We start from the raw sequence: 25,258 nt of genomic DNA, 5'->3' as shown, positions 1-25,258 counted from the left end.
AAGTTAATGATGTTGTAATGAAACACATAATCACAGAAATGGCATTTATAAATGATGCTCCTATGAAATGGACAGCTACTATCATGCCCCTTTGAAATTTTGAAAGAACTTGCTCCTATTTACCCATGAACTTTGTAGTTCATCCATATTGGGACTGCACTTTAGAATTTGTAGGGCTAAGTCAATCACTCACATCTCACATAACATGATTAAAGAATTTTGCACTTGCAAATTAAATAACTGCTCCTAATAATGTGGCAATTCAATTTATTAAAAGAATATGAACATATTTGATTTAATAAACATTTCTATTTACTCAGCTAGAAGCTAGTAAAGACAGTGTGTTCAGTAATCATCTAAGCTAATATTCAACAAAATTTTTAGTTTCAAGCATTTAATGTGACAACGTTTGTTGACCATCTTTGCAGAAGACTTCATCTACTACATTTGTCCTCGTACCTTTTAGAATGTTCATAATGTCATAATGTGATTATAATTTATTGATTTTTAACTTGTAGTACACAAACACTTTTCAAATATATGAAGTAGCAATTTATTTTATTTTACAATCTTCTGCTAAAACCTTCAGCACCCTTAAAGGAACAATACTATACCCATGCATACTTAACCTTGTCAAAAATAGTTTTTCTTTGGTGTCAGAGGAACTTGCCAAGCTATCGAGGTTGGAAGTAAGTCATTATGTGGTTACTGCAGCAAGCTAATTTGGGTAAAATAATTTATTCCTGGTAGGTATTCATAGTCAAGGAAGTGCCAAAAACAAATGTTTGAGGGGGATCAAACACTGATATAGAGTAAAACTATAAAACATTGACAATATTTATATTTGTTTGATGTTCAGAACTCTCCTCATTCATCGATGTAGATCACTGAACTGGCATTCCTGAAATATGATGACTGATACCAGTTTAAGTTATATGTTTTTATTGTTTAAATACAATATTATCTTAATAGAATACTTAATAATGGCTTTTATTTTCAAAAATGTGTCATGTTTATAAGTATGTTTGAATTGTAGCAACCATATCTAACCTGTAGCATGTGATATTAAACCTACAGATATTTCAGGGTAGTTTCGTTTAAAGTGTCATTTTATCTTGTACTATTACACAACAGTGACTTTTGTTTTATGTTCTACTACTACTGCTGCAAGCAGTATCTACTATCTAGTGAAACCACAGACAAGGGAACAGGCTTGGAGAAATTAGGTGTTGTTCAGGTTTTTGATAAAGAAACCAACTCTTTGTTTACCCGTTCCATATTTTAATAAGTAGAGAATATTTTGTGAATTTATGAAAAAAATAACTTAAATGAACCTGTTTTAAATTAGGGCTTCCTTATGAATGATATTTTGTTTTTCCTTCACTGGTGAGATTAATGGCTCAGCATGACCAGGTGGTTAAGGCACTGAACTCGTAATTTGAAGGTCGCAGGTTCGAATCCCCATCACACCAAACATACCCGCTCTTCCGGCCGTGGGGGCGTTATAAAGTTATGATCAATTCTACTATTCATTGGTAAAAGAGTTACCCAAGAGATGGCTGTGGGTGATGGTGACTAGTTGCCTTCCCTCTAGCCTTACACTACTAAATTAGGGACGGCAGGTGCAGATAGTCCTCATGTAGCTTTGCACGAAATTCAAAAACAAACAAGATTAAATAGACACTTATTGTTCCACACTCTTAAGCATCCAAGGTACAGTTGTCCATGCGAGAAACATGGTGTTGTCAGTTCAACTTTCACTATTTTCAGAGACTGGATCTGTGCTTTGTTGACTGACATAACAAAACTTAATTTGACTGCAAAATATAGGCGTTTGAATTCAAAGAGGAAATTGGTTGGAATTAATGGGATACGTGAGATGGAAACATGTTACTCTTTCTTGTTCCTAGTCATACTTTTATTTTATAGAATAAGCATATTGTTTGCTTTTTCACACACAGTGTTCCAATTGTGTATACATTTTTTTTGTATGTGAGGTTAAATATATGATATGTTAGTAGATTAATAACTTATAACTAAAGAGACCTATCTATTCCAATGCTAAAAAGAAGTAAAATCTGAATGCTCAACACTTATTCCACCTTATGCAAGCACTCTATCAGTAACGCTGACTTGACTTCTCATTGTACACATTAAGTATTATTCTTTAAGCCCTTCTCTTATCGCGCAATCTATTTTACGGCAGACGGCATGATTTTATTTTAAGGGCTAGGCTTATGTTTACTTTTCACAAACGACGTTCAAATTGTGCGTGAGGTTAAATGTATGGTGTATAAATTGATTTTTAAATAAAGAGACCTTTCTATTCTAATGCTATATTCTAAATTAAATGGCAACTGAAAGTTACCAATAACAAAAAAGTAAAGTCTGCGTAGAATCACAATCAAGTAAGATATCCTAACGATAAAATTACTAGTTTGGCTAGCAAACGATATATGCACATATCAACGAAAAAAATGTCGTTTTGCGCACCTTCATGTGAGAGAAGTTGGACTTGTTAGTTGGACTTCTGCGGTTAACTGCAGAATCAGAGTGCAGATAACAGAGAAGCGAGGAAAGAAAGAAATTTTTAGTTTAATATACAGATACAACAGTACTTTTTTATCTCCATTATTGTTTCCCATATTATATGTAAATCTGGACATCACTTACTTATTGCTGTGTGTTATTATTATTTGAAGCTACTTTTTGCACTATTTTATACCTTATAATGCTGCGGTGAGTATAATCGCTATATGCTGCCACAGTATGATGGTTTACTGAAAGATACACATGATAACAACCTGAATTACAAGACTCTAAACCACGAGTTCTTAAACTCACAATAACACTTCTCACGTAAGTCTGCCATTTTACTGCTGATGAAATCTGTGTCTCAGTTTGCCTGGTATGATGACATCACAAGCTTTGGTACAAACTTCGTACGTCTTTACTTAAGCCTAATTGGAGTGGATTTATAAATGGATAGGCCTGGTATGGCCAAGCGCGTAAGGCGTGCAACTCGTAATCCGAGGGTCGCGGGTTCAAGCCCGCGTTGCGCCAAACATGCTCGCCCTCCCAGCCGTGGGGGCGTTATAATGTGACGGTCAATCACATTATACACTGCTAAATTAGGGACGGCTCGGTGCAGTGGGCTAACAACCTACTCACTTAAATACTTGTTGAAGAATCCGCAAGCGATTGCGGCCCTATGTTCCTAGATGGAATCTAATGGTGATAACTAATTAACTAACTATAAATGGATACCAAACTTACATGTTTTAACGAATAAACGAGAACAAAGAAAAAGCTAGGATCCATAAAGAAATTCTGTAAATGCCTTTCTGAATTGCATTCATTTGTTGCTGTGTTGTTCTCTTATAACCAACAACAAGATTAGTGTTAAGTATATATTACAGCAAAATCACCAAGAATAAGATGTTTTAATAAGTGTGTTTAGTTCATTTTATCAGTACCATAATTTGGAGTAATTTGTTAACATTTTTGTGAAAAAAATTCGATCATTTTAATCAACCATAAAAATTCAACAATCTATTAAAGCAATATTTATTTGCAGTAATTTTTTTACTATTTTGTAGATAAGTTTTAATGATAAAATATTTCTGAGAAAAAATTAGGCCCGCAGGAACTTTTCAAACAGGATTACCACCAACAAACGGTTGTCACGCTTTTTTGGTAATTTTTTTGTGTGATAAAGAAAATATATGTGGGGCAGCACAGTTAGCTCAAATGTGAAGTATCTTATGTAGACACAAAGTGAGAAAGAAAACTGAACCTGTTTATTGCATGGTTATACTTTCACGTGTTATATGAATTACATGCATGAGGTAGACTGTTTAACAGCAACCCCAGCTATTCAGTAGAACCCTAAATTCACGTTTAATATAACTAACGTTGTTCCTGAGGTTACGTTTACTAATTAAGCAACCCTCAACGCATATGTATAGAAAATTATAAATATAATTGGATGATTACTGGTACGAATTAGATATGGGGCGACTATAAATTCGTACCAGTAATAACATATATCCAACGAAACTAGTTATATTTGTCGAAACGAAGAAACATTACAAATGGCGTTCTCTTAGTTTTGTGACTACAAGTGCTATATGAACGAAAATGTAAAAATGTTTCTCGATAAGGTATGTCCCTTAAAACTCCAGAAAGGAGTACATTTCCCTTGAGAAGTTAAGTTACAAAATGAAAAAAAAAACAAAAAACGTGGGGGGTAGGACATTTAACAGTTTTCTTTAAATTACGGGAACAATCATTCACGAATCATATAAAAGTCGCAGTACGTTAAGAGTTTATACTTGACACTTCTGAATTATCTAAATGGTCGTAGTGACAGCAGTTTTCCAGCAACTTCTGAATAACAAATGTCTTTTATGGACAGACATAAATATAAAATTATATACGGGGCATGTCAGAACACCAAACTATGGCGGGCAAGTGTTAGTACTGAAAACGTTAAAAATACTTTAAACACCTAGAAGAGACATCGAAAAATGACATAATAAAGTTTGAATGGCTAGTGAAATCAACCTTAATACAAATGTACAACGTTTCGAGAAACATCTGTCATCATAAGGTACATTGCACATTTGTAATAAAGTTTATTTAAATACTCACTCAAGTCGTCTCCAGTCCTACGTTGGGACAGCGGTAAGTCTCAGATTTACAATGCTAAAAGCAGGGGTTTGATTCCTCTCGATGAATACAGTAAATAACCCGACATGGCATTGCTGTAAGAAAAACTCATACAAGCCATCTTTAAAACTTATTTTCTAAAAAATAGGTTTCTCGACATCAAAACTGAAGGATGACGATTACAGAAGAAACAGATCTATGTGATAATTATGTTTAGGGGTATACTAGTCAGAACAATATATCCTTGGTTTTTTGCCGCCTCAACACAATTCATATGATGCAACCACATGATTTACATGTTATAGTCCCTTGAATTAGTATTGGAGAAAAATTATGGATGATTGGAAACCAACTGGCCAGAGAAATAGCAAAACCAGTAAAACAGATTTATTTCCATCATTGCTAAAGAAACTGTATGTATCTTTATATCGTAATGATACTGAGACAAATACAAACTTGCAGGCTAGGTTTAAAAAAGTTGAGCATTTTTCCTCTAGATCTGTCACAGGTTGGGCTGCCGGCTATAAATCGAGCCAACACTCGTGAAGCTCTGAAAAATGTAAGAAACATGTTGTTGAGTCTAATGAGGAGAGCTGGTGGTGATGACGACGAAAGAAAATGCGTCATCACCAGGAAAGAGTATTGGCTATGAAGATCTAACTTAGCAGGATCAACAAGAAGGAAGCTCAATACTGAAAATGAAGACAGTGGAAGTAAATCCCTCATTGATGAAGAAGAATATAATCCAAAGAATGGAGAAGAGGACAAACATAACGAAAAGTCATAAAATAAAACTGGTTGCATGATGCAGTCCTGCAGATTAAACTCATCAAAATGACTCAACAATAAGACGTGCTTTAGGAGCAATAGCAAAAAATATGTAAAGAATGACACTGTTGGGTAGTTTGTGATGGTTGACTACGAAAGTTCGAAATTTCCTGGAAAAATTACTTCCGTAGAAAAATGATGGCATTTTTAATGTTCTTACTAAGTGTAAGGAACAATGGTGGAGAGTGCAACAATGACACAATACTCAAGTCTGTTCTGGATACTTGTATAATGTTTTTACAATTGTTGCACTATCCTATTTTTTCTCTGTTATTTATTTGTATTTGTTAATTGACTTCATCCTGTTATTTTGCATTTTTATTCAACTGGATCAAGATATTAGCACTTACAAATGCCATGTGGCTACATCTTGTCCAATCTGTTTGAATTGTGGCTGTTAAAAATTCAAATTTCCGACATCCATATGCAATGAAACTCGGAAGTACTTGCTCTCAGCTTTTAACTCAACAGTGAAGTGCCTTTTTGAATGGAGAATAGAGACTTGTATATAATTATCAGGGTAAGTCACTGTTTCTATTAATATAGGAAATAAGATTTTTACCAATTTAAACTTGTTCTACCACATATGCATACATCCAACTTTCACACATACACATCTTAAATTTTTGCTAGTGTCACCAGTTTTAGTCTGTAACATTTTTTGAAACATTAGATCTCTATTCTCTTCCTTGAAGCTTTACGAGGTAGTCGTTAATGTATAAGTATTGTATTGACTGTTTCTGTAAGCGTAGTTTAGAAACAGTACCATTTTATATGACCTTTGAGCTTTAGTAAATATTATAATTTAAAAAAAACTACTACATTTAATATTATGGAAGAACAAATTATGTCAAGAGACATTTATATTAATTGTTAAGTTTGCTAACGATATTTTTCTTTATTCAAATATACTTAGTTGAATTATATAGATGGAATCTTAACCGAAAAACATTATTGATTTACTTTTTATATTGTATTATATACTTTTGCAGAAAATTTCCTTCAAGTCATTTAATAATATTGTAATGCTGTTCTTTCTTTGGAGGTAGATCTTTTAAATTATTTTGTGAAAATAAGGCCAAGTCCATTTTACGTACCAGTAATAAATTAATTTATTCCTTCCTTAACGTTTCTATAAGCTGCTTTCACTTGTACACTGTTGTAACTCTTAGGTTTAAATAAGTTTTAAAATGATGTTCAAATAGATATAATAACTGAATCCACTACATTAAAACAAAATATTTCACTGAATTAAATGACTGATTCACTGCTCCACAATTCTTGTATTTATAATATTGATTTAAGAAGTCTCTCAATCACTGTATTCCAGAACGTTCTAGGTATTCTAAGACTAGTTTGTCGTTATTTGTCCTACAATTAACATCTAAATTAAAACATTAAAAATATTGCTTGAAACTATACCCCTGATCTGAATTATGAGCTCTTCTAAACAATCCCAATACAAAAACAAAACACTTTATAAAAGTATCCATTCACTATACATTTTCAGTATTATTCTCTTTCGAGGCACATAGTGTACAAAAAGGATAATCTCTTTCCTTTATCGCAGTTGGTTGTTCTGTTGCTGGGAGTTCTTCTTAAGTAGGTGGTAGAGTGAATCTACTCGAGGCGATATCCTTGTTGAAAGCCCTAGATTCCTCAACAAGTTTATGTTCCACTGAGAAATTCTCCTCTAGCTGATATACCTTCAAAGACAATTATAATGGATTACTTTGGCTTGAACTACCTGCCCTTCCATGTATAGGCTAAGCATGGTCAGGTGGTTTGGGCTTTTGACTCGCAATCTGAGGTTTGACTGTTCAAATCCCCGTCACACCAAAAATGCTCACCATTTCAGCCGTGGTAGCGTTATAATGTGATGGTCAATTCAACTATTCGTTGGTAAAAACAATCCAAGAGTTGGTTTTGGGTGTTTTTCCACTAGTCTTACATTGTTAAATTAGTTACGGCTAGCGCAGATAGATCTCGTGTAGCTTTGCGCAAAATTCAAAAACAAACAAACAAAACTTCCATGTTCTGTAATTCGCACAACTGAATTCATTCTCTCTTGTGGAAAGAACTGTTCACTCATACCATGCCAACATGATGAAATCATTGTGATCTTCCATTTCATAATCAACTTATTTAAGTCTTCTTTGAATAATGTCATGTTAAACAACATTGTTTTTCGTATCCATCAATTTCCCATAACTTGCTAAAATATTCCAGTCACTAGATGAATAATTATTGCTAATAACTCCTGGTATGAGTACATATTTCACTTCTTGATGTTACAGTGGACACTCCATTGTTATTGAAAAATTTAACTCTTGTGTGTGATATGGCATGTAGTTCATAAAATTCCCTGGTGATAGAATAAAGTTATTTGAATCTAGCTTAACTTTATATCTTTTTCCTAATATCCAGTTTTTCTCAATAGTTATTGCCAATACGTCATGAAGAATATAAAAGCTTCCTACAGTGTGGATAACTTTCAGTTTTCCTTTTGCTGGAACTTTATGCCACTATTTGCATCAATCCCTCTTCCTTCTTCATCTATGAAGGGAAATTCCCATCTTTCGTTAACCAATTTGGTCAAACTGTTGATTCTTAGAACCACCGTCGATCAATCTACTGTAAGGTTTTCAATCAAAGAATTCAGTATTCCCAGAAGATTTTTCTTGAATAAATAGTATTTTCTCATTGGGGGTATGTGTAGTATTTCCACCTGAACTCGATGTCATACATCCAGTCTAGTTCCTGTATGTTTTAAGCCTCAATACCTTTCGTTGTACTTTTGATATGAAGTTCTCTGAGATATATCTTCATGGTATTGTCTCTTGAGTTAGTAACAGCTGTTGTTTTCTTACAGTCTCGAGTATAATGGCTATACTTCCCACATTTTTAACAGCTCCCTCTTTCTGGTGTCTTTTAGAAATTCCTCTTCCTTACAGACTTCTGTATGCAGTTCTAGACAACATGACCCTTCAAGTTGCACTTGAAATACTCATTGACTTGTGTCTTATTTATTCCATCCTGTGTAATTAGTTGTCTAGCTAACCCTCTTAGTTCTTCTAGACCATTGTCAAAGGGGTTGATGTTTCAATATAATTCAATCTGAAAATCTTGTAATTTCTAAATGTTATCTTTAGTTGTTCTTTTGCGACTTTCATGGATCATATTTTTATTGTCAAATATAGAGTTGTTTTATTTCATGATATATGCATTCATTTCTTATTCCACATTCTCATATCCTCGTCAGTTATAGTATCTATATAAACTAGCCATGTGTCAATGAATACATCATTACACCGGAGTATACAGGTGAGCAAGTCTTTCAAATTTTCTGCAATTTTCGCTAAGTTATCTTTTTTTCCTCTGTGTCCTGCTCTTAATACTTCCTTGTGATGTGTTACTTTGATTCTTTTGAATAGAGTAGTTAGAAATGCTTAATGGCCATTATAACTCTCAAAATCAAAAAATTCTTAATGTCTTTAAAGCTCATCCATTTAAATGGGCAGCAAAGTGAGTAGTTTCTTGTTCACTGTTCCATCAATTTGAAAACTATTTCAAGCTTGGTATGGCACTTATAATGCCTTTCTATCACACTCTGTTGGTTTCTCAATCAAGCAATGTTGTTCAATTGACTTTCTATATTTTGGGAATGAATTTGATGGTGACATGATTTGAATAGTTCAAGTTGTCACTGCAGTAGTGATATTAAATGTAGACCGGATAAGTTCTAGTCTCCTCGTCTCTATTTTGTAGTATGGGGTGTTTTATGTTGGAAAGCTTGAGCTGTTACGAAAAGAGATGTGGCTGGCTTGATATTTTTATTTCATTATTTATTTTTGTTCTCTCACTGATTTTTCTTCTTTGTTTTGTGTATTTAATCAGTTTTATCACTACGGCCTTCTTGTACCACTTGGATATCCTCCAGCATTTCTTAACACTTGCTGTAATTTCCCTGTATGCTTCTTACAGCTTCATATATTTTGTATATAATCAGATATATTTTGATTCTTAATTCTTCTTTAAATATAAAGAAAGACTCATTCTTCTAGTTCTCTCTCTATTTCTTCTTGATTCTTCTGTTAATTTCTTCTGTCTTTTTTTCTTTAGCCCGGCATGGCCAGGTTGGTTAAGGCGTTCGACTCGTAATCTGCTGGTCGTGGGTTCGAATCCCCGTCGCACCAAACATGCTCGCCCTTTCAGCCTTAGGGGCGTTATAATGTGACGGTAAATCCCACTATTCGTTGGTAAAAAATAGCCCAAGAGTTGGCGGTGGGTGGTGATGACTAGTTGCCTTCCTTTTGGTCTGTTTTTTTTTAATTTCGCGCAAAGCTACTCGAGAGCTATCTGCTAGCCGTCCCTAATTTAGCAGTGGGAAGGCAGCTAGTCATCACCGTCCCCCGCCAACTCTTGAGTTACTCTTTTACCAACGAATAGTGGGATTTACCGTCACATTATAATACCCCCACCGCTGAAAGGGCGAGCATATTTGGTGTGACGGAGATTTAAACCCGCGACCCTCAGATTACGAGTTCCACATCTTAACCCACTTGGCCATGCCGGGCCATTCACCAAATTAATCACACTTCTCACACAAATACTTTAACGTGTTATATTGTTAGGTGGATTATTTTAAATTATTTGGTGAAAATAAAGCCAATTATAATTCACTTATTTATAACATGTTAATCATTTCAGCCTTCACGTTGACTACAGGGTGCAATCCCTTTTACACAGTTTTATGCTCTTGTTCACACAAAACGTTCTTATTTTCAGATTCGACTAATGTACAAATAAACTTGATTGCACATTCCACGGCTAATTGATTGAGTAATTAACGCTGATCTGTATACTTTATTAACTCTTCAATCACTAAACAAGCTAACAACTTAGTACAGCACTGATGCATTGGAATTTTACTAACTGAACAACTGGCCCAATGCTTAATTTATTTAATAGTTATAATGTAGCAAAGTCTCTCGATCGCAAGTATTCCTGAATATTCTCGGTATTCTGAGGATACTTTTTTAAACTCGCATAATTCTCACGTCACGTGCTCTGGAGCTAATGTCAAAATTATAGCTGAAATCAGCTTGCAATAATATTTATGGTTCGCGCTATATTTGGCCATGGTAAATTTTCAGTATAACTATCAATCTGTGCAGAAATGTTTAGAAACTTCATTACTTATATTTATTGATATGCTAACTTTTATTGATTTTGTAAAATTTTATTCGCTATATTTCTACTATATAATAGATTTAACAAAGTATGTCTGCACGAAACATTAAGTGGATTATGCCAATGGCGCATGCTTTGTAAATTATATATATTTTTTTTGTACAAGTTGTAATTTTTTAGTGAAATTAAGAGTGATATTATATTGAATGTATTTGCAATTATATACGCTATACTATACTGTACGCACTGTTCAATACTCGTTACTGATAATTAAGTACTACTATTAGTAATACTACTACTGGTCACTTACTGCGTGAGGAAGCTAGTGTGATCTATAAAAAGTAAGTTCGTAACATTTAAACTGTAACAGTGTAAGTATAATGTAACAGTTGCTGAACAAGTCTTGTTTTCGCTACGTGAGCTCATCCAATATTTTCTATCTTGTTTTTAAAGGGTGTGTTTAATTTTGTGAACAGGTTCCTTCTAGTTATATGGAAGTTCAAACGACCAACTCTTGTAAGTTGTAACTTATACTGTTAGGGCTATGCTATAAAAATATGTTTTATAAAAATTAGCATTAAAGTAATAGTGTCACTCTTACTAATAGTAATAATACCTAAAGCTGTGTTGTATAATGAGGTTATAAAAAGTAAAGTAACCTCTTTTTGAGCTGTTGCAACGATGAATTATTTTATAGTTTGAAAATATCTGTTTATAGAAACTTTAAACTGAAGATTCAAGGAATTATTATATGTCTTGTTTATCTAGTTAGGCTTAGTTTACTCAGTATAAAGGAGTTGAACAGCGAGCTAGTCCTAGTAATAGTATGGCCAATTCGGCCACACCAAACTTACTGCACTAATTCATAGTGATACAGCTAGGACTATTAGCTTAGAAATTCTTTCAAAACAACAAGATTTTCAATCTGAATATTGATTGGAGTAAGTTTTTTTGTTGCTTTTTGTAAATAAGAATTGGTGTGATAACATTTACAACCACATAGATTTTGATGATGAAAACAAATATATGTCTTGGTTGTGCAGAATTAACCTGCTGTATGTTATATAGTTGTAAAATAACTATTAAGGTGCAATGAGATAAACTTTTGTATCTCTATGTGGAGCAGTTTTGATTGTGGTGTATTATTGTTACATGAATTTTATCCAATTTTAAAGAAGTAGATAAAACTTTTGTAAAAGTAAATTTCTTCTCTGGGAACAACAATGATACTTGTATTGTTACTGGTTTGAAATACTGGCATATGAATAAAATTCTGTTTTTAATTTATTAATAGTACAAGTATCTTTTTTTATTGTATAGGGATGATTTATTAATATTTCATTACTTGCATAAAATATTATGCATTTTCTGTAAGTCATTGTCTAGGTCTTATGGGTACCTAATGTTAATACATACATTGACAACAGTAAGGCTTCTGTTATGATTTTAAGGTTACCATGACATTTTCACAATGTTTGGTATATTAGTACACTTTAAAACTAGTATAGAAAGTACATCTTCAACTTTCTCAGTCAAACTAATTGTATCTCTAACAGGCAAAAGTACTTATTCTCAGTGATGGGAAAAAATTTGATATATTAAATTATTTCATGGATTTTAAAAGGTTTAACTATGTTTCACTCTTGGTTTCACTCAGAGCCAAAGTTCTGGACTACTTGTGATTCATACCATGAAAAATAATTGTTTAGCATTTCAGTCATGCTAAGAGTTATTAAACAGTAATGTGATAAATATATGCTTTCCTTCATTAAGTTACATAATAGTTTGAAATCTGAATGAAAGTGTGATTAAGTCCTAACAATTTAGTGTAGAATATTCTGCTTGTGAAATAAAATTTGGTATCAACATTATTCATATTTGTTATCATTCCATTTCAAAAGTGAATCTCAGTTTTGCTAATGTGTACAACTTTACAACTGTGAAACAGGTGAACATTGAACATGCATCACAGTTCACAGCATGTATAAAATCACTAGCTGAACATCACCATTTGTGAATGAAATGACTAGTATCTTTCATACCCCCTAGTCAGTTGTTACACAACACACTTTTAGGAGACACAGAATGGAATCTATGGTATATTCAGTACAAAGAGGTAGTATACTGGACAAGTCTCATATCTGTAAATTTGTGTGTGCTTATTTTGTTCGAACAGACACTGGGAAACTGTTATATTTATACGTGCATGCGTGTGTATATATATAAGTATTTAAGTGAGCTACAGAAACATTTTTAAACAAATTACATCCAAAGGAAGGATAGTGTGAATTTTCTACAATAAATTGAAATCTTTAATGAAATATATTTAAATATGAAATATAATTATATATAATTTTGTAGATAAGAAATGTACACATACACATGAAAAAATAAAGATTCAGCCAAAAACCAATATCCAACACCAGGGTACAAATCATCAGCTGGTTCAGTAAGTAGTGTGCCCTTGGGTTTTGAGGTACCATTAGAAGTAAGTTATGTTTGGCTACATTATGTAATGATCCACCATTTGATTTCTGCCCTGATGTTAGATATTCGTTTTGTTGAAGCATCTCTATTTTGAATTGTTTCAATCATATAATTCTGTATATTTTCATTTTCTACAAAATTCACTCTAATTACACATACGTGGACGTCTTTAACATCAGAATGTGTGTTTAAAGATTTCCACAAATAGAAACACATAAATAAAACAGTTCAATATTTAGTATTGTAATGGTATTACTAATGTTAGGTTAATTTTGTTTATGAGAAACATTTGAGGTGGGTGTAAATTATATGTATGTAATATACATTACCAAGGTCTCTTCTGAGGGTGTAAGGTATTACCAAGGTATGTTCTGGAGGTGTAAAGTATGTGTGTGTGTAATATACATTACCAAGGTATGTTCTGGAGGTGTAAGGTATGTGTGTGTAATATACATTACCAAGGTATGTTCTGGAGGTGTAAGGTATGTGTATGTAATATACATTACCAAGGTATGTTCTGAAGGTGTAAGGTATGTGTATGTAATATACATTACCAAGGTCTGTTCTGAAGGTGTAAGGTATGTGTATGTAATATACATTACCAAGGTCTGTTCTGAAGGTGTAAGGTATGTGTATGTAATATACATTACCAAGGTCTGTTCTGAGCAAGGTGTAAGGTATGTGTATGTATGTATATACATTACCAAGGTCTGTTCTGGAGGTGTAAGGTATGTGTGTGTAACATACATTTCCAAGGTCTGTTCTGAAGGTGTAAGGTATGTGTATGTAATATACATTACCAAGGTATGTTCTGAAGGTGTAAGGTATGTGTGTGTAACATACATTACCAAGGTCTGTTCTGAAGGTGTAAGGTATGTGTATGTAATATACATTACCAAGGTCTGTTCTGAAGGTGTAAGGTAGTTGTATGTAATATACATTACCAAGGTCTGTTCTGGAGGTGTAAGGTATGTGTATGTAATATACATTATCAAGTTTTGCTCTTGCCTACTGTACAGTTAGTTAATTTCATCTGCTACAAGTGCCACATCAACAGGTAATAAAATAATTAAGTAGTTCCTAAAGACAGAATTCTGATTGTGGCATTTTTCCAGCTCTTTATTAGCCAGAGTACTCAGTCCCTGAAGTACCAGTTGCTTGCTTCATGTGTTTTGTAGTTGAGTTTGTGGTGTCTTGTCTGTGTATAGACATCAGTCACACAATTATTAATGAAATGAGAGACTGCCATCAGATTGATTCAGATAGTTATTAGAGATCTGTCAACATATGACCTTTTAAATGGTCACATCTTATTTGTTCATCCTTCTCATGTACACAGTTTGCAACTGACGGAAACATACTTTTAATGAGACTCTTAAGTAGCTAGTTTATCAGATAATCAGTAACTACAGTGAGTTTGGATATCCTTTCATGTTACAACATCTAACTACGTTCACACGAGTTCCTCTAGGAATGTCATGAAGTAAATATATATTAATTTTTCTTTATTTATGTTTTCTTATAACCTATCAAGTTTTCAATTTTTACATTTTACTTTTGTTAAAAATATAGTTAAGTAATAAATGTACATACAAACAAGAAATTCACCATGTACAATTATTTATAGGCTGATGGAGATTCAAAAACATGCTCTTAACATACTTTGCTAAGACTAATGTTTCACAGTGTACTGGTTGTCCAAAAAAGTAATTCATGTAGCTTTCAAGTATGCATTTTTAAGCAAATAGTAATTCAGACAGTAAAAAATTGAAACTACTGCAATTTATCCAGCTTTTTAAATAATGTATAAATAGGTTAAAAGCATTTCTTAGCAGAGCACAGATTTCATTCTACACCTGATAATACATGCTTGGAAAATGATGCCTTTATGCTAAGATAAGTTAACAATCTTTCAATATAATTGTGTAGTTTACAAAAAAATCTCTGTTGGTTATAAACTGTTGATTAGTAAGTATATGATTTGACAAAACTGTGAGAAGCTGTTGGGTGTAATAAATTTATTGGTATTTCAGAAAGTAAAGGAGTTTGGAGGTTCATATATTAAATTCTGACCTATCAAGATCTATAGGTGGCATTTATGGATAATCTGAAACTCTTGTAATGGAAGGAAAAATCTAAAAAAGAGAATTCAGAACAGAGAGGCACCATGTGACTGACCAAAGTAAAGATTAATAATTTATTTAAATATTTCTTTTTAAATAAATAACCTAAAATCTGTACTAAATTTGAACCACAAACTACCTTTGAATGCCGAGTTTATTAACATATATTGATGATGAAAGTGTTTAGATTATTAATGTAACTGTAAAACTTTCTTTACATGCCCAATTTCACCCTTCCCCTTTTTATTTAATTAAAATAATAATAACAGAACTAAAAAAATTATTTTAAAGCAATCAATATAAAAAAAATAAAGGTTAACACAATCTGGAAACAGACTACTGACTTTTAAATATGAATTTTAAGATTTTTGTATTTTTTCAGGTTAATTATCTTGGCTAGAGCGAGTAAACATGTTTCGCGTTGTGGAGAATTCTGATGGTTCCACCCTGGTTTACAAGGCCAACACAAATCAGTTGCTGTGTGTTGTACAAGGAAAACATCCAGTGCCAAAAGTGAGTAAATCATCCACCTTAATTAGATTTTTTTTACTTGTTTCAGGTACAGTAGACAGATGCCTTGTTTGTTATTTTAGTTACATGTGACACTTTTATTTACTGATAAGCAGCATAGCTCTGAAGCTTCATGCTTTAGACTCACAGTCAGATGGTTGTGATTTCAGAGCTGATTCACATAATGCTTATTCAGTCTGTCCAGCTGTGTGATAGGTACTTACTGTTAGTGGGTGGTTAACCTGCAGTGTACTAACATCCCATTGAGGAGAAGATGGGTAAGTATTCTTATCCACTTGTGCCACTTGTAACAAAAGCCCATAAAGCCCTGTGTTAAAGTTATGGTGACAGTATAACTAACTTCTATATTTATAACCTATCTGCAAGCACACAAATAAGTAGTATTTACTACTTAATTGATACTGTCATTTCTGCTTGTGTTACATCTTTGTGTTGTGTATTTATTTTGGTGTTGCACAATCCACCATCAAAAAAAATTCTCATGTAGCTACATTTAATGAGAGATGGTTACCTAATTTACTGAAACATAGTCAGATATTCATTTCTGATATTTATTGAAACATATTTAGATATTCATTTCTGTTATTTATTAGAACATAGTTAAATATTCATTTCTCTTATTTATTGAAACATAGTTAGATATTCATTCCTGGTATTTATTGAAGTATACAGCTGAATGTTCGTTTCTGGTATTTATTGAAGTATGCAGCTGAATGTTCGTTCCTGGTATTTATTGAAACATGCAGCTGAATGTTTGTTCCTGATATTTATTGAAACATGCAGCTGAATGTTCGTTCCTGGTATTTATTGAAGCATGTAGCTGAATGTTTCTTCCTGGTCTTTATTGAAGCATGCAGCTGAGTGTTCGTTCCTGGTATTGAACCATGCAGCTAAACCTTCGTTCCTTGTATTTATTGAAGCATGTAGCTAAATGTTCCTGGTATTTATTGAAGCATGTAACTAAATGTTCCTGGTATTTATTGAAGCATGCAGCTGAATGTTGGTTCTTGGTATTTATTGAAGCATGCAGCTGAATGTTGGTTCTTGGTATTTATTGAAGTATGCAGCTGAATGTTCGTTCCTGGTATTTATTGAAACATGCAGCTGAATGTTTGTTCCTGATATTTATTGAAGCATGTAGCTGAATGTTCGTTCCTGGTATTTATTGAAGCATGTAGCTGAATGTTTCTTCCTGGTCTTTATTGAAGCATGCAGCTGAGTGTTCGTTCCTGGTATTGAACCATGCAGCTAAACCTTCGTTCCTTGTATTTATTGAAGCATGTAGCTAAATGTTCCTGGTATTTATTGAAGCATGTAACTAAATGTTCCTGGTATTTATTGAAGCATGCAGCTGAATGTTCGTTCCTTGTATTTATTGAAGCATGTAGCTAAATGTTCCTGGTATTTATTGAGGCATGCAGCTGAATGTTCGTCCTGGTATTTATTGAAACATGCAGCCGAGTGTTCATTCCTGGTATTTACTGAAGCATGCAGCCGAGTGTTTGTTCCTCATATTTATTGAACCATGCAGCTGAAGTTTCATTCCTCGTATTTATTGAACCATGCAGCTAAACCTTCGTTCCTGGTATTTATTGAAGCATGCAGCTGAATGTTCGTTCCTTGTATTTATTGAAGCATGCAGCTGAATGTTGGTTCTTGGTATTTATTGAAGTATGCAGCTGAATGTTCGTTCCTGGTATTTATTGAAACATGCAGCTGAATGTTTGTTCCTGATATTTATTGAAACATGCAGCTGAATGTTCGTTCCTGGTATTTATTGAAGCATGTAGCTGAATGTTTCTTCCTGGTCTTTATTGAAGCATGCAGCTGAGTGTTCGTTCCTGGTATTGAACCATGCAGCTAAACCTTCGTTCCTTGTATTTATTGAAGCATGTAGCTAAATGTTCCTGGTATTTATTGAAGCATGTAACTAAATGTTCCTGGTATTTATTGAAGCATGCAGCTGAATGTTCATTCCTTGTATTTATTGAACCATGTAGCTAAATGTTCCTGGTATTTATTGATTGAGGCATGAAGCATGCAGCCGAAGTGTTTGTTCCTCAGATTTATTGAACCATGCAGCTGAATGTTCCTGTCCAGCTGAATGTTCGTCCTGGTATTTATTGAGGCATGCAGCTGAATGTTCGTCCTGGTATTTATTGAAACATGCAGCCAAGTGTTCATTCCTGGTATTTACTGAAGCATGCAGCCGAGTGTTTGTTCCTCGTATTTATTGAACCATGCAGCTGAAGTTTCATTCCTTGTATTTATTGAACCATGCAGCTAAACCTTCGTTCCTGGTATTTATTGAAGCATGCAGCTGAATGTTTGTTCCTTGTATTTATTGAAGCATGTAGCTGAATGTTCCTAGTATTTATTGAAGCATGCAGCTGAATGTTCGTTCCTGGTCTTTATTGAAGCATGCAGTTAGGTATTTATTCCTGTTAGGAAGGAGGTAATTGTTACATTTTTCTTACAAATATATTTTATTCTGTATCAACTCCACATTAATATATAGGTTTTGTGTTACAAAGTTGTTATTTGATATCTCACGATGACTGGTTTGTTATTATTCTCTTAATTTATAGGTTTTTGCTAAATCTTGCACTTGTAGTCTTCAGGTATTTTCAGAAATTTTACTCTTCATTCAGGTGCACCTATTTTTAATGGGAAGCCATACATTCTGTTTTCACTAATGTGTTCTCTCTATAGTTTAACTTGTTGTGGAAATGTAGGTAGGGAATAAAGTTAACACAGAAAACAACAATACCGGGTAAATACATAAATATTTATACAGTACCAAACTAGAGAACCTTTACTTGATTTTGTAATTTCTCAGCAGTTGCTATGTTTTAAGGGTTTTCAACTATGGCTCAATGGTCAGTTATACAGTAATTAAATACTGTACTAGTATGGTATCTAGTAATCCTCAGACTGCCTACATCAAGGACTATTCCAGATAACATAAATAAAGGAGAGAACCCTAATTTTTACAAAGATTGACTTTTCCTGTTGTAAGAAATAAAAAAGACACAATCATACTATTAGAAGCTTCTTGATATCATAGGTAACTAGCTAGTACTAAATGTAACTGATGTTGTAAAACATAACTTGTCTTCTGTCCTTACAGGTATTTTTTTACTTGTCCTATAAGGTAGCTCACCTGTTACGGCTAGTACTAAATGTAAGTGATGTTGTAAAGTAAACTAATCTTGTAGTGATGTAGTATAAAAATGATGATTGAAGAGACAGTGTTTTGTGCATTACATCATCGTGCTGTGTTGTACAGTTATACTTTGTTACACATGTTGTCATGGTCTCCTAAGTATCAGACCTTTTCTTATCTTACAAAATGTACCATACTTATGTCATGACACATTTCAAGAATGAAACTGTGGCTAATGTGTCTGAAACTGAATTGTTGTTTTCTTTAGCTGCTAACCTTTCTTTCCATACCAGATGGGTTAAGTTTTTCCCATATATAAAAGAGGCTTGTCACGTAGTAACACAAGTAGAAGTAGAAAAGTATAGATTGACAGAAAATCAACTGAGTCAGCGATGTTACATATTCAGTATTAATTTTGTGGATAAGTGAGTTATCAAGCTCAAAAGGATCGACTGGTCCTAACAGTATATGTGTTGGTAGTGTAATACAACAGTAGAGATAATAATGTAACTAAAAAGTCTAGTTGGTTAAAGAAACGTGGTAATTTTAGTGCACTTGTAACAAATCTTTTATTCTGTGGTGAGAATGTTAAGATTTTTATAACCAGACTGTTTAATAGAATCTTTACAAGTTTAAGAGAATGTACTCACATTTCAAAGTGATGAATCTAGGTTATTACAAGTGGCTCAACGATACTTGGGGTTTCTTAACTTAGTTATGATACCCTGACTCGAGGAGTTAGGGTGAAAACTTATCTTTGCAAATTGGAACATCTCATTCTTTCCTAACAAACTTTAAATCTAACCAAGTTTCCTTCTGTGTTCAGCCTACACACTTGTGTTCTGGAAAGTCTGGTTCATGCAGTGTTCAGCCATTTCTTTTTTATATGCATACTTATCTTTACCACCAGACAATGAGACTATAATTCATCAAAGGACCAGTTTCCATCACTAAAACAAGTTAGTGGTAATATCAATAAGTTGTCTTTAATTTCGAGATCTTGGGATTAAACTCCATTTGTTTAAGGAATTCTACTAAACTATATTTTAAGATTTCATTCATTCTAAATTTAGTGAATTGCATACTGTTTGTTGTAAGCTGACAATATCAAATATAATTTTTTTTCTGTAAAATTTCAGCAGGTCTGTTTCTGTTAAAGGATTTATTATTATACTGTTTACCAGTTCAAAACACTTAAAACTGTAAGTTGGTCTTTCTTGTTGAGACATTAACTCTTCATCTTTTCAAGTTCCTTTTCTACTGTACCTTACAAACATTGTGGGTGTTATAAGATGCTTACTGCTTGGTAAACATGAGAATTAAGAATTCCAAATTGAAATTGTAATTTTGAAAAATCATTAATGTAATCTAATTCATAGTTTTTTATTCTTTCTTAAAATACAGTTTTGTACAGTATACATACTAGTCATTAAATTTCATGAACTGAATACTTTATGTTTTAGTAGCTATGATTGCTTTTTTAATTAGTTTCAGCTTTTTCTTGTTTTTGTAATTTCATTTACTGTATTCTTGATATATGTAAGTAAATGTGTTAATAACATGCAGGTTTTTATGTGTCTCGTGAACTTGGAATGTTGTAAAAAGAAAGGTATGTGCTAGTCTGAGGTTTTGTAAATTAAATATTTCATTACTAAACTGATCCTTATGTAACATGTTCAACAACTCTTAAGCATTTTAGAAACACTGTTTTCATTAAAAATTATTAGATTCATACTCTGTTTGGTAATCATTTCCATTTTAGTATAAATTGTATGTGGTAGTTTCAGACTTTAAAAATATTTTACTGTGAAATAGATGGCATAATCAGTTTCTTGACAAATGAGTGTTTTGTATGTTCTACACAATTTACAAATATTTTTGTGTGTTTCAGGGTGCTTCCCCATCAGTACCAGCTCAGAAAACAAGAAACATTCCTAAAACTTGTAGCAGAGGTATGACAGTATATCTTAATCAGGCTTTTAATAACATTTGTTTTAAGAACTCATCAGATCGCAGTGGCATATTGAGACATTTGTGGGATAAAAAGCCTTACCTTTGTGTTGTTTTACAAATAAAGTAGTGTTTTTAATTGCGACTATTGAACTAACACAAAATCAATAATTCCCTTTACAATAAACAAAAGTTCTGGCAGCTATTATCAAAACAATCTGTGGTAAATAATGATATATTTTAAAAGGTAAATAAGCTTACTAGATGTTAGTTTTACCACTTGTGTGTGTTTGTGTATGAAAACATTCAGGTGGTCATTAAATGTTTGTCTTACCACCAGTGTGTGTGTATAAAATCATTCAGATGATCAGGCTAAAAACAGTTTCACATAAAAGGCACTGATAAAATTAATTACAAACTACCTTGTGACAATGGTAAAATGAACCTAACTTTGAAGGATATACATAGTTGTGGAACAATTTATGAGACTTAAACTCTATTCATAGAGCTCATAAAGAATAGAACATGATTTTGGTGATCAAGCTAGTACCTAAAGTAAGATAATGTGTGGTAATCTGAACAAAATGTAGTACAGTAACTTGTAGTAAGAAGCAAAACAGGGTAGAGTAATTGATTTCAAGAAAACACAGAACATGGTATGAAAAACAATGCATTGATGTAGTAGTATATATTGTGAAACAAGACAATATTAATCTATATAAATATATTGGTCATCCCTTAAGTAATGTACAGTTTTAGGTTCAGAAAAAGAGAAAGGATTTCAAATGCTTTTGTTGTTATTTATTCAATAATGTATGTTCCATTATTATTAATTACTTCCTGCCAATGATTTACAAACTTCTGAATGCCACTTCTATAAAGTTGTTGGGGTTTGGAGGTAAAGCTGTTTTCCATCAGGATAGTTCTGCCAACTTTGGAGTAGATGATAATCAGATGGGGCAAGGTCTGGAGAATGAAGAGGATGTGGAAGTTTTTCCCAGTCTAGCTCTTTAGTTTTTGCAAATGTGGTCCTTGCTGTATGGAGCCATGCATTATCCTGGTGTAACACATACCTTCCTGATTGATCAAAGCAGGCCTCTTTTCTTTCAGCACAACATTCAAGTGCTCTAACTGTTGACAGTAGAAGTCTGATGTAATTGCTACATGGAGTGGCAGTAACTCAAAGTGTATCACACCAAATGCTTAACAAGACTTTCCTAGGGTGAAGGTCCATTTTGGGCTCTGCTTTAGCCAGTTTACCTGCACAGAGCCATTGTCTGCAGCACTTAACATTTTTGTAATATATTCATTTTTCATCTTCAGTTACTAACCTGTTCAAAAAAGGTGAGTTACGTTCACAAGGAAAGTGCAGAGAAATGTTCACTCTTGCTCTAAGGTTGGCTTCTGTCAAATCATGAGGGACCCATTTTTGCAAGTTTTGACACCTTTCCAAGCTGTTGCAGATGATGGTGAACTGTTAAATGGGTTGATTTAAGCTTATGTGTAAGTTATTCAACTGTTACAGCACAATCTTCATCAAGTGCAGTCAGCAGCAAGTCATCATTAAACTCAACAGGAAAACCTGAATGTGGCACATCATTTATGTTCTTGTCACCTGATCTGAACTTGTGCAACCACCTTCAACCCCCTCGGTGTGGATTCCTGTACGTGGTGAGGGGACTTCCCAGTGAAGGTTCTGTTCTTTCAGCTTACTTCCTCTGGGATCTAAACATCCACCCACATGTTTGCTGTGTGTGGTGACCCTTGAAGGGGAGGAGAGGAACCTTGTGGTAAGGGGTTCAACCCTAACACACCACTTTGGCCTTGAATTCCTGAAGACAGGTGGCTTTGGAGTGGCCATCCTTGTGTCAGTCAGCTAGTCCACTTGGCATAGGGTCAACCAAGTAACAGTGTTGGATGTTCTCAACAAGTGTTGTGGACATCGTATCTGATGCTGGTGTTTGGGTATAGTGCTCATGAAACCCTGGCGTTGCTGCAGTGTCCTTGTTTGACATTGTAGTGTATCCCCTCATAAGGCTCCATGATGGGTGAGATCAGTTGGCACCAAAACATTCTTTTCTTTTTGTTATGGATCCTCCAAATAAAAATTTAAATAAAATAGTGAAAAACAGTCCATAGGTAAATTACTTCGTCTTAAAGATTATGAGCAGCAATCTTCAACAAGACCTGTTGTACCTCATTTTCTTAAACTACATTCTCTGTCAGACAAACCTTTGGGGCAAATGTCCCCCTTTTTCATTCAGAAGGGACTAGAGGGACTTGCTGGCTCTCCAAAATCAGTAAAGAAGCTTTGCTCTGGTGACATTGGTGGAAACATCGACATCTAAATACAGTGAACTCCTCTTGCATTCAAAGGCGATTGGTCACACCACTTGCAAAGATGGAATTACGATGCTGACCAATATTCTCATTCTGCTATTTTCATCACCACGTCCACCTGCCAACATCAAGGCAGGTTATCTTAAGTGCAGGGTACAGCCATACATTCCAAACCCTCTCCAATATTTCCAATGTCAGCAGTTTGGTCACTCAGAGATGTCGTGTCATGGTTCATTGACATGTGCTTATTGCAGTGGCATGGACCATGATGCCTATGAGTGTGAAATGGACCCTCACTGCATCAATTGCAATTGCTCTCACCTGTCCTACTTATGTTCTTGCCCTAATGGTTGGAAGAAAAAAGAGGTGCAACATTTGAAAATTATTCATAACATTACTTATTCTGAGGCTTGAAAGTTGCTTTTTACCACTCCATCTTAGATGTATGCTGCTGCACTTTGTTCCACTACTACAGGGTCATTTCATGTCAAATCATCCAGATTTTGAAAATTTTCCAGGTGACCCACTCAGAATGCCTTGAAAAAGTTCACATGTGCTCATCTACCCATATAATGAAAAACTGCCAAAGATTAGTTCAATATCTCTAATAATTTCTGGTTTACAGCCCACTAACATTTAATTATTTGTTTTTATTTTTGGCAAATGCATTTTTGGGCACCTTTGGCTAATTAAATCTGCAAGAGTAATGGTGGTAGAAGGCTGAAATTTGCTACACTGACTGAATCACAGAATTCAAAAATGGTCTCAAACCAAGTTTATCTCTCTTAGGATGTGCATAGTGAGGCTGTAAAATCACCTGAAAACCCAAAATTGTAAAAAAAAACATTGGTTTATTTAATAAGTCATAGCTCTAAGACCTAATATGATACAAAGCCGAATTTTGTTTTCAAATGTCCTATAACGTATCAGTTGATAAATCAGCAATTGTTGTAATTAAGTCTATTAGATCTCCTGTAAAAAATGTAATTGCATGCAACTTTTTATGATATAGCTAAAAATAGCCCTAATTTAGGCCACAGTTTGACCATGTCACCAGTTATTCATCCTTTTCAGATTTTTACCATATATTCTCACGTCTCTGAATATGGTCTACAAAATGAATCAGGATGGTGTTCAGCCTACTTTTGAGTTACAATTTTTTGAAGTATCCTCTGACCATATGTTGTTTACTTGAAAAAACAAACTTTAATACAGGTGTGTTATTGTGTGCATACATTTTGAAATAATTGATGAATCCCATTGAAATATTCCAATCATCCTTTACCATATATTCTTACATCTCTGAACATGATCTTAAAAAAAAAATCAAGGTTGTGAAAAATAATAAATTATCAGATTTTATGTGTGTCTGACATGTACCATTGAGCAAAGGACCACATTCAGGGCATTCAGTTCTATCGTGTAAATCAGGAATCAGTCCTGCAGAATTGTGTAAGGTTTGATCTACTTGAGCGCTATGAAAAATGCAAAACTGTGACAGGTATTAGGTCACATCATAGCTTTATTCCCCACTCTACTAACAAATTGTACATGAGAAGGCTATCAGATGATGATGTGTACACAGCTGTAACTGTTGGTAGTAGCAGTGAAAGTGATGCTGCAGCAGCTCAAATAGGGTCTAATGATAGCAATGACAATTATCAGCCAGGGAAATATGTGGCATGCATATACGATCATGAATGGTAAGTGGGAAACATAAAAGATAGATCAGATGAACATTTCGACGTGTTGGTGTCATTTATGAAGAAATCAAGAAATGAACTGTTCTCATGGCCTCCAAGGTCACGTAAAGATGAAAGCAGGATTCCTTTCCAACATATTCTTTGTCTGATAAGTGGACCTGCCGTGGAAGGCAGCAGTGCTCGCCACTGTATTCTAAGTCAAAGTGATCTCAACATAATCAAACTCGAATTCCAGAAATTTATTCAAGCTGTCTGAACAAAGCAAT

At 33.8% G+C, this 25,258-nt stretch overlaps 1 protein-coding gene across 4 annotated transcripts in view; it reads left to right on the top strand.

Moving 5' to 3' along the window:
- Nucleotides 1-10,790: 10,790 nt before the first annotated feature.
- The window catches only part of LOC143253502 (uncharacterized), a 32,749-nt gene continuing 18,281 nt past the window's right edge, over nucleotides 10,791-25,258 (top strand). The window contains exons 1-4 of one of the 4 annotated variants that reach the window (XM_076507504.1): nucleotides 10,897-11,033; nucleotides 15,213-15,361; nucleotides 15,685-15,815; nucleotides 20,891-20,951. In XM_076507504.1, coding sequence (XP_076363619.1) covers nucleotides 15,714-15,815; nucleotides 20,891-20,951 — 163 coding nt within the window. In that variant the 5' untranslated portion in view covers nucleotides 10,897-11,033; nucleotides 15,213-15,361; nucleotides 15,685-15,713. The other 3 variants (XM_076507505.1, XM_076507506.1, XM_076507507.1) reach the window with 3 other exon arrangements.

This window comes from Tachypleus tridentatus, chromosome 6, assembly GCF_004210375.1.
Source record: "Tachypleus tridentatus isolate NWPU-2018 chromosome 6, ASM421037v1, whole genome shotgun sequence".
Classification (NCBI taxonomy): domain Eukaryota; kingdom Metazoa; phylum Arthropoda; class Merostomata; order Xiphosura; family Limulidae; genus Tachypleus; species Tachypleus tridentatus.
The sequence above is the reverse complement of the archived record's forward strand: the minus strand, read 5'-3'. Positions and strand labels throughout refer to the sequence as shown.